Below are 11,107 nucleotides of genomic sequence, written 5' to 3' on the forward strand. Positions count from 1 at the left end.
CTATTGGGTATTTCTGCTGCCACACCACCAGACTGCAGAGCAGCCTCATCATCCTCAGCACTGCTCCATTGACTATAGTTTATTTCTGTCTAACATTTTAATAATTGCTTCAGTATTAATGTAAATTGTCTGCTACGTAGCAGAAGGGAGTTACAAGCTCAATTTCACTCTATAACCTGTTGTATTGTGACAAAATAAATCCTACCTAGTGATTACAAAATGTCTCATGTTCTAATCAGTGTAAAGACAAGCTGTTGCGTGTTCACTGCAGAGCTAAAAGCTTAGCATATTAGTCGACTCAGCACAAGAAGTAAAAAATACTGCGTTTTAGCTTTTGGCATAAGACCAGTGTACTTTAAATGGATGTGCGATAGTCACATGTATCCAAGAACAGCAAATTCCACAGGCAACTGCGAGGTACTGATAGCTACAGCAGAGAAGACCTTCCTCTACGACAGCCTGCATACACACATACTGACCTGATTTGTTACTTCTAGCGTGGTAGGATTGTACGTGGTAATGCCATGCGTCCCCACTGAGAAGACTCGCTTGTACCTGGAACACAGAGATGGGATGAGTCAGAAACACAGCCTTCCCATCACAGAGCGCACATGGAAACCAACAGCACAGGCAGCCACATAACATTACCAGTGAATGCTGGAAAGAGACTGAATGTGTGGCGGTCTTTCATACATGTGGGATTTAGCTGAAGCAAAGCTAACACATCAAGTTAGCCCTGATAACCCTGAACAGGTGGCCACAAGCTTTCCAATGCGCTAAATATGTCTAGGGCTCAGTTAACTGATGATATCATCCACATACAGGTTTATAATGTCAGTTTCCAGAAATTTGTATGAGACTATGGTTGAGATAAGGCACAAACAGGGTTAAAAGATGATCAAAGAAAGATAATAAATTACCACTTTCAAAGCTGCAACAGCAGGACAGTTAGCTGTACTGAAGGTGATTAACATTTTGCCTTAATTCTCACCATCACCATTCAGTAAAGACATGTTATACCAGACTGAAACAATGCGGCTATGGTTTCTGATTATTTACCTATCAGACCCAGCCACAGAAATTTGCTATTCTTTCTTTACATTGACCACATTAGGTGTCTCAGTGAATTTTACATTTAAGGTCACAAAGTTTTACATGGTACCAGTTCTGTAATGAGTCACTCTTTGACACTGAAGCAGCTAACATTTATTCATTGGAACTGTTATGAGAGTGGGTTTTGTCACATAGTAGGAAGGAAGTGTGAAATTCTATTTCTTCTGTCTTTCTGCATGTTACTCTGAGTGAATGTGCATGTGCATGAGCAGGCGGGCATATTCTGTGTACGTGCTTGATCACGGTGTGGTTTGCCCACAGTTTCAGTTGCCATTTCTGCCCAATTCAAAACTCTGCCTGGTGTTTGATTTGAAAACAGGTCATTTGAGGGTTTTTGTTATGTACAAAAAAAAGGTTTGGTGAGTTTTTTAGATTGGGGGAGAGTCTAGGTTTAAGCATGGAGTGTGTTGAAGTGCATGTAAGGATTTATCTGTATCTGGTATACATACAGTGAGGAAAATAAGTATTTGAACACCCTGCTATTTTGCAAGTTCTCCCACTTAGAAATCATGGAGGGGTCTGAAATTGTCATCGTAGGTGCATGTCCACTGTGAGAGACATAATCTAAAAAAGAAAATCCAGAAATCACAATGTATGATTTTTTAACTATTTATTTGTATGATACAGCTGCAAATAAGTATTTGAACACCTGTCTATCAGCTAGAATTCTGACTCTCAAAGACCTGTTAGTCTGCCTTCAAAATGTCCTCCACTCCATTTATTATCCTAAATTAGATGCACCTGTTTGAGGTCGTTAGCTGCATAAAGACACCTGTCCACCCCATACAATCAGTAAGAATCCAACTACTAACATGGCCAAGACCAAAGAGCTGTCCAAAGACACTAGAGACAAAATTGTCCACCTCCACAAGGCTGGAATGGGCTACGGGGAAATTGCCAAGCAGCTTGGTGAAAAAAGGTCCACTGTTGGAGCAATCATTAGAAAATGGAAGAAGATACACTAAGACGTCATGGTTTGAAATCACGCATGGCACTGAAGGTTCCCCTGCTTAAACCAGCACATGTCAAGGCCCGTCTTCAGTTTGCCAATGACCATTTGGATGATCCAGAGGAGTCATGGGAGAAAGTCATGTGGTCAGATGAGACCAAAATAGAACTTTTTGGTCATAATTCCACTAACCGTGTTTGGAGGAAGAAGAATGATGAGTACCATCCCAAGAACACCATCCCTACTGTGAAGCATGGGGGTGGTAGCATCATGTTTTGGGGGTGTTTTTCTGCACATGGGACAGGGCGACTGCACTGTATTAAGGAGAGGATGACCGGGGCCATGTATTGCGAGATTTTGGGGAACAACCTCCTTCCCTCAGTTAGAGCATTGAAGATGGGTCGAGGCTGGGTCTTCCAACATGACAATGACCCGAAGCACACAGCCAGGATAACCAATGAGCGGCTCTGTAAGAAGCATATCAAGGTTCTGGCGTGGCCTAGCCAGTCTCCATACCTAAACCCAATAGAGAATCTTTAGAGGGAGCTCAAACTCCATGTTTCTCAGCGACAGCCCAGAAACCTGACTGATCTAGAGAAGATCTGTGTGGAGGAGTCGGCCAAAATCCCTCCTGCAGTGTGTGCAAACCTGGTGAAAAAACTACAGGAAATGTTTGACCTCTGTAATTGCAAACAAAGGCTACTGTACCAAATATTAACATTGATTTTCTGAGGTGTTCAAATACTTATTTGCAACTGTATCATACAAATAAATAGTTAAAAAATCATACATTGTGATTTCTGGATTTTTTTTTTTTTAGATTTTGTCTCTCACAGTGGACATGCACCTACGATGACAATTTCAGACCCCTCCATGATTTCTAAGTGGGAGAACTTGCAAAATAGCAGGGTGTTCAAATACTTATTTTCCTCACTGTATATGTTCGTCTCCATGGCACTATTTGATTGGACAGTAACAATGCTGACTTGGCTCCTCCTTTCTTGCATATCCTCATTAGGCCTGGATAGCATTCAGAGTTCTAGTGATGTTACCAGCTAGTCCTATCAAAAAGAAGAGTAAAAGGAAGTCAAACTGAGACGTTACTTCCGCATAATGCATTTGTGTAAGGAGCACAAGACTAACACAGACAGACAGGACAGGCAATGGCCTGAGGCAAGGCCAAAGTGGAGTATGAGGTCCAGGCTCATCTCACAGCCAGTCTCCTTCCTTCTCCACAGTTATACACCATGTCCTTTTTATGTACCTTCCCCATCAGTAAGCCTGCACAAATGTATTCATTCCGTTCTAACAATGTCCACTCACACTGAGGTTTCCTTTCTCTGCGTCCATCATCTCCATCAGACCATGTCTCTGTCCTTACTCAGTGTGCCGTCTCGCCACACGAGCTTGACCTTGGTGCTAAGTGGCTGGCTTAACAGGGTGTCAGCACAAACTTAGTTAATTATTCATTCTCTGTCGGCTGATGTTTTTTTTCTTAATTCTGTCTTTGTACACAGGCAATATCCAACCCTCTCTGGCTAGTGCGTGTTTGTAAGGCTAACAATGAATCACATTTTTGCTCCGTGGGTCTTCCTTCGTGACCACACAACAAGCTGGATAACAAAGATAGACATTATAAGATTTTGGCGAAATTTGACATAGTTGTGATCTGTTTGTCAACAAGTTTGTCTTGTATACGAAGTCACAATATCAATTTATTTTAAGCGGTTAGCAGGAGTTCGTCTTTGAACATAATGAAAGCATGCAGCATAAAGATGACCCTGGAGGACATTCCTTTGAAAGATAACCAGCAATCCATCCATTCATCCATCGTCAACTGCTTATCTGGCAAAAAAAAACCCAGCTGATTTTCTGACTGAAGCGAGCCAATTACAGTATATATATAGAAGTGCCTCTCTCGCCAAGTCCATAACAAAGTAATGCTGTGATAAGTACATAAGAGGAGCTGGAGCTTTGTCTGATGTCTGCAGTAAATGAGTACAGATTTATTATAATATCTAGAGACCAAGGAATCTGAATAACCTCATCAATGGTTTTGCCTGTTTTGACCTATCTACCACAAATCACATATAATTGCTAGTACTGCTGGCAAATTACGCTGCTGTGGTTGAGATTTTCATTCATAGAAAAGATATGAAAATTAACTAAGCAGAGACTTGAAACAACCTTGTGTTAGGTAGGCCACAATAGTATGCCTTGAAAGATGCTCACACGTAATGTGATAAATATGTGAATTGTACTAAATGGTCCAAAACAGTGATGTGGTCCTTTAACTGTTTCATAAAAGGAAACAAGCACACTATGACCTTTCCAAATAGTTTACACGACACATATAGTTTGCAATAAGTAACAGGAAACTTTTCATTCAGTCCTACTGTACATTCTTGGAGCTTTTCCTTCCACAGTTTCATAATGTATCACATTAAGCAATTTCCTGTGTCTGACTAATCTCGCTTAACTGCCGCCTCTTCTCTCTAAACAATATTTCTCACAAGAAAGACTGTGTTTTGTTCAACTACATACAAAGCTAGGACAACGCTACATAATCTCCCATACAAGAAGCTATAAACACTAGATTTTAGAGATGTAAAGAGTGGTGAAAGGTGGGCTGAATGTGAGCATCAGACCCAGTGTGCAATGACGGGAACAACTGAAATAACTGAAAACCTTGATAATTATCACAAGTTACAAAAGGTAGTTACAGCACATTGTATGTACTGGTACGTAAAAGGCTGGGCAAAAAATATAGCTTAAGAACCTGTAGCAGCTAGGCTTGTTTATTGTTCAAGAACAATATAGGGAAGTATGAACAGATTCAAAAAAGATTCAAAAGGAGATTGTGAAATTGTAGAGAAGTGCTGTGCTTTAACGGCAAATCCCTTAATTGACACACAAAACTCAGAGACTCCACTTGAGTCAAAAATCATGCAAATGCCCATCATTAGGACGACACACACACACAGGCAAATCTAATATGCTCTACAAGCTAGAGTCACAAGACTTGAATTAAACATGATCATGAGCACAGAGCAACGGACAAATGCTGTTGCAACACTAAAGCAACACTAAAGTTAAGATCTATTGTAATTTTAACTGTTGTAGGAAAAGTGAGATAGATCTGAGAGTAACTCAGTCTCTCGGACATCCAGTGATTTTCACAAATTTGATTATGTCACCATACATTCTGAAACACTTGTTTTAGACATGTAAAAAAGAACCCAGACAAAAACAGTGGAAACTATAAAGCAACACATCAGCATTGCTTTTTGTTTAAAATTTCCCTTCAACTCCCTGCAGAACAGATGACCGATATATGATTCGACAGTCTCCTGACCAACCTGCTGCCATATACACTACACTTACTAAAAATTTGACAAAAACATGTGCAATGAAAATTTGTGTCAAAACTCACAACTAGGAGCTAACACCTGATTTTTCTAAATGCATTTTAATTCAAGTAGACCTGGACCTTTTTATATCTGCACTTGAAGGAATCATTAGTCATTTACATGGAGTACAGTTCTTGGAGAAGTTGGTGCATCAAGTGATGATGAATACCGTCTAACACACTCACAATTAACATGACAAGTACTTTTATATATGGCCACAGGGGCATGCTAATCATAGATGAGTCTAATTAAAGTTTACTCTTGGGAACCTGTTCTGTATTCACAGTGAAGAGCTGTGCTCCTCTCATCCTTGGCACAGTAACTGTTGAAGTCTTAGCTGATCCTGTAGTTACCTGAACACTTTCCTCTATCCAAGGCTAATTAAACCAATAGGCATAACCTGGTACATTTAGCAAAGTTTTGCAAGCAGTTATCTTTTCCTGGTTTGCTACTGGCATAAAGTTACAGTTTGAATGTAATGTTTTTATTTGAGACTAAATTTTACAATCCACAGTAGGCAAAAGCAGACCACTGTTTCTGATGTTGGTGTGAAGCAAGATGAAAGAGGATATCCTGACATAACACCTTCTCTTTCGCTTTCTGTTGGCATTTTAAAGCTCTGTGTGCCCTTTTCATGCAGCAGACGGCCAGACGACGAGGTTCTACTGATTTTCACTTGACCCATTGGCTCATACGAGGCCGCTGTGAAAAATGAATCTCTGGTTTCCACCATTTGCTGAAATACCACTGATAAAACAAAACAAAATGACATTACACAAGCACCAAAAACAACTTTCATTTTTATTTCTCTCTGTTCACTCGCTCTCTCACAGTTGCCTACTAATATCCTGTGATCTCTCATCTTTCTGTCTCTCCATTCAGAGAGTCAGTTAAATGACCTTCAAATGTTAATATCCTAATATAAATAATAGGTTAAGATAAATGAAGTTTCCATCCTTGCTAGAGATGCCTGTTCACCAAAGCCGGGCACGTTCAATCCAGGCCAGGAGGAGGGTCACGGACCCAGGTCAGCTGACATGCGTCGACCCATAGGGAAATGGTCTCCACTGTCCATCACACATACATCAACACTTGTCTCTGACAGACACTTCAGGAAGCATTGGCAGGATGAAGCTCTGATGATGGCTAATGCTCTGCAGCCCTGCTTAAGTTACCCAAGTCAATAGCAGGGGTTAATGGGACAAAGACATTTGTGAAAGCAGGTACTGGTAATGTGATCCCACTGGCTCACTGCTCACACAGGAACTCCATCCTTTAGCTTTGAGGGCCACCAAGTAGCTATAACATCCCATCTACTTTTAGGCCAACACTGGCTCTAATGTGTAACTTAATAAAATGAAAACAAACAGATATCCCATGCAATGAATTCAGACATTCATTTAGACATACAGTTATAGTATGTTGGCCTCATTCTCCTGTAATGTAGTGTAAAAATTCACATCTTTTTTTATGTCCAAAAAACATAAAATCGTGTTAAAATAAGGTCAACATGTTAATAGCTTCACCAAACACACACTGCACCCACATGAGTGCAGACATTTCCTTCCTGTTCTAATAAATTCAGATAAATGGCCAATTTAGGAAAACAGTATGTTAGAAATGCTGTTAAACATCTTACATTGGGTGTATTACATGACAAACAGCTGCGGTATTATAATATCAGTGTACTGTACTTTCCTGTACTGTGATTGTGCTGTGGCTGCCTTATGCCTACTCAAGATGTAACACAGCTTAATCCATCTACTACCACTCCTGTAAAAAGTAGGCTGAAACCAAATGTACCTTTTATGAAAATATTAAGATAAAGAAGAAGGACAAAGAATTATATATATACACTTGGAAAAAGAAGCTTTTCAAGTTTTTGTATGTATGTACAAAACATGAAGTTAAGTACATGGATGCCATCTTGCTTAAGACTTGGGTTAATTTTGCCTTGTAAACCAATAAAAAGAACATGTGGAATATACAATGCAACCAGCCCATGAAATCCTATGGTGGGGTTAAAATCAGGTTAAAAACCAAGTTGTGGGTCTTACTTTCCCCTCCAGGAGTGTTTGGTGGTGTAGAAACAGGCCAGGTCTTTGTTGTCTTTGAGGACATTCATCTTTTCAAAGGACCTGAAAAACAGGAGACAAGTTATTATGACTACAATCAAAAATTAAGCACTTTCACATTTCCAACACAAAAAACAGTTCTTCATTTGAGCATTACTTGAGGGAAAATATAAATAATATTTTTAGTCACATGGCTTAAGGGAATGATGAAAACTAACTGCTCTCCATGTCTCAGTTAATGTCAAGAATACACCAAACAAGCTGCACTTTTACAAGTAATCACGCCATCTAGTTTATGTAACACACATTCCGATATACTGCCACACACGCTTCACACAGGTATTCAACATTTTGCAGCTCGAAGGGAAAGACTCCCACAGGACGCTCCCTCAGCTACAGAACTAATATGTGTAAACTGTGATTATCCAACAACAGAGCGTAGTCCGTCACTCCAGGACCGACTGATTCTACACCGTCATTACCTCTCTTATGAGCCACAGCATCACTGCAGCTGGTAGCACATGACTTTGATATCCTCACCCTCTCTTTTATGTGTGTATTTTCACAGGCTCACTTTGCAAATAGGCATACCTGAGGAACCTCCGGGATACAACCTGCTCAGCAAAACAAAGAGAAAGTAAAGGTCTTTCATTCCAGCCTGAGCATGTGTCAATAAAGTCTGGGGCAAGGCCAGTGTGGCCTATTTATCTATTTAGATAAACAGGGGTTAGGCTTTGTGTTTTGGCTCAGTGTCTAATTTGTGTGAAAAAGCACTGTAGTTTAAATTTATGACAGCTAGACACTATCAAATCTGGACATTAAATTAACTGGGATCCATGTTCTTGTCCCTTATATTCAAAGTGTTTCCTTTTCCAAATAGAACAAAATATAAAGCATCAGCAGGATGGTTAAGAGTAATACTTTGTGACAGATTGTTTCTAACAAATTAAAGATGAAGCCATCAAAGATAAACTAGTCAACAGACCAGTACAGAGCAAATTCAGGGAATAACTGCCTCTCCTTAGTGCAGTTATTTGCTGGCAGCCTGCAGTGTGACAAGGGGAACATGTGTCAGCACTTTGCCAGGATCCTGGAAAAATCTGACTCTGGTTTTCCTTCCTCTCCGTGTGCAACTGAAGCAGGGAGCAGCAAAATAGCCACAAATGACGGAATCTACCATTCACCAAGGGGACAAGTGTCTGGTGTTCAAAGAGGGCAGGATGCAAATACAAGCTACTCTCAGGTGCCACCACACTGGATGAGGACCGTTACAAATTAGCCCGTTTTCGCATCTCAATAATTGATGCCTGTGTTGGAGAAACAAAGGTGCAAGGAACAGTCGAGATCCAAGTTTTGCATCAACATTTTTTTTTTTCAAACACGCATTCATGGAGCTGCATAATGAATGTAATCCAAAGCGGGGGGCTGATGGAAGGCACAATAGGAGACGTTAGCAGCAAGCAGTGCACAACGTGCTCTTCGCTGCTGCAGAGGGCAGAGACGTTTGTATTATATTACTGTGATGAGTGTATACAAAACAAACACAAAAAAAGACCAAGGCAGACTCCAGGATTGGGTCATGTGATTACCCCTCCCAGCTCTTCCAATCTGTATGCAGATCAATAGCAAATTATTCATAGAGTTCAGCAAAAAAAAGAGAAAGACGATAAAAGTTAATAGGAAGACAACGCTCAAAGCAAAGCACACAGCATGATACCTTGTTCCAGACAGGTCTTACAACTTTCTGAAACTTTAACAGCTTCTGATCATTGCTAACATAACTGTTGCCATTCTGTGGATCTCTATGAAAGTCTGTACAATCCCATAGTATCTACTGGTGCTTGCTACAGCTACAGGTTACTGTGTCATAATAATTAACACTTCAGACTGTGCAAACAGCTCTTTTGCTGTTTGTTTTCTACCCTGTTTCTCACAGCTCACAGGAAAAACGTTTTAGAATAGGAAAACTGCTCCAGCATCAGGGTGAGTACAAAGGTCAAACCATGACACCCATTACATCATTATATGGACCTAACCATACAAAGTTACCTGAACTGACAGTACAATGAAAGTAAAAGATGAGCCAAAGCAGCGCACTGCCCACCAAAACAACATCTAGATCTTCAGATTCACCAGTTAATCTGATCAAATATTTAATATAGTCTTGACATATTCAAAAACATAACATGAATGTCTTGCTGGTTTCTGCAAAGTGGTTTTCGTCTTTCTTGCTGCTGATTTTTCTGCACTGAAGACATGTTGTAATGTCCTCCAGCTATTTGCCAATAAAATGAAGCAATCTCTCTACCAAGATAGGAAACTTTAAGGTCAGAAACCTACTCTACTTCATCTTATGTGGTTCCCTAAGGATTGCATGAACCACTTGTTTGCAAAGTATAATACACTTTCAGATTTTTTCACACGTGACAAGACAGAAGACAGACAAAATGCTTTAAATTGGCTAACGGCGAGTCTTAAGTCCATTTGAAGGATGTGCGTTGGCTCCCGATCTGTCAAGTAAATCCATGACAAGCAGCATTACCTGGCTCTCAAGCGGCTAGCCATACTTCTTCTGCAGCGGGCCTACACGATCAACTGTCTGGCTAAAAACAAGCACGACAGCTCCGTTTGTGGAGATGTCGACACTACTGCTTCACCTAACTAGAATAGCAAATATCCCAGAGACATTTTGTTATTAGCGTTTGTTTGCCAAATGCAGAAAAAAGGGGGCTGTGGCAGGCTAATGTTGGGTTAGCCACAAGCTAGCGGCTAACTTGCAGCGAGGATCAATCAAGCAAACATGTAGAAGATAGCTTGAAGACAGTGGCAGCTGGTAGCAGGGGCGTTTACCTGTAAAATCGCTAACGGGTGTTATTCGTAGCCGTCCCTCGGCCCCCCACCCTCCTCTGAGTGCGTCCGGTGCGTCTCAGTTTTCCCACTATGATGCTGAAGGTGCTCAGTTACGGCTTTATTCCCCCCAACAGGGCTCAGGACGCTGCCATACTCCTGATACCAAAAGTGTGCTACTGCGCAAGCGCGAGGCCTGCCTGTCATGCGGCTGTCAGCTGATTGGTTTGTCGGGACGCGGGATTATCGAGATACCTGACCCCAGATCAGTTCTTCTTCTTTTTCTTCAGTGTTTGTATTGATACAGACAACCAAAACTGACCGCGGAGCAGTTCTATTGTGCGGGGGTACTGCGGACTGGGTTTAATAGCAGAATCTTTTGTTTAGAGAATAAATGATAGTTTGGAAACCAGGCAGATTACACTGAATATATTTCCCATCCACCAAAGAGTCAAATATTGATAGTGGTCATAACTTTGACAGTCACCCTGCTATTAATTGATTATGACTGATCAATTTAATGATTAATTTAATAAAACTTATTACACAATTACAACTTATTACATATTTCTACATTTACACCTCTCTAGCCTATACTTTCCTTCTCAATATTTACAGGAGGTTGAAAGGGTAATCCAACCTGTACATTTGTTTTGTTTTGCAGGCTTTTACATATCAGTACCAGGGGGAAGACGAATTGTTGTGCCCTCAAT

The 11,107-nt window shown here is 40.6% G+C and overlaps 1 protein-coding gene across 6 annotated transcripts in view; it reads right to left on the reverse strand.

Annotated features, from left to right (window-relative positions):
* Positions 1–10,567, reverse strand: part of LOC119911861 (dnaJ homolog subfamily C member 13) — a 32,034-nt gene extending 21,467 nt beyond the window's left edge. For 5 of the 6 annotated variants that reach the window (XM_038730875.1, XM_038730868.1, XM_038730856.1 and 2 more), the window contains exons 1-3: positions 10,398–10,567; positions 7,530–7,610; positions 480–555 (exon numbers count right to left, since the gene is read on the reverse strand). In XM_038730875.1, coding sequence (XP_038586803.1) covers positions 480–555; positions 7,530–7,597 — 144 coding nt within the window. In that variant the 5' untranslated portion in view covers positions 7,598–7,610; positions 10,398–10,567. The remainder of the gene's footprint in view (positions 1–479; positions 556–7,529; positions 7,611–10,397) is intronic. The other variant, XM_038730861.1, reaches the window with a different exon arrangement.
* Between the last annotated feature and the right edge of the window lie 540 nt (positions 10,568–11,107).

This window comes from Micropterus salmoides, unplaced genomic scaffold, assembly GCF_014851395.1.
Source record: "Micropterus salmoides isolate LMB-PRFRI ecotype aquatic unplaced genomic scaffold, ASM1485139v1 Ms_hic_scaffold_1, whole genome shotgun sequence".
Lineage (NCBI taxonomy): Eukaryota > Metazoa > Chordata > Actinopteri > Centrarchiformes > Centrarchidae > Micropterus > Micropterus salmoides.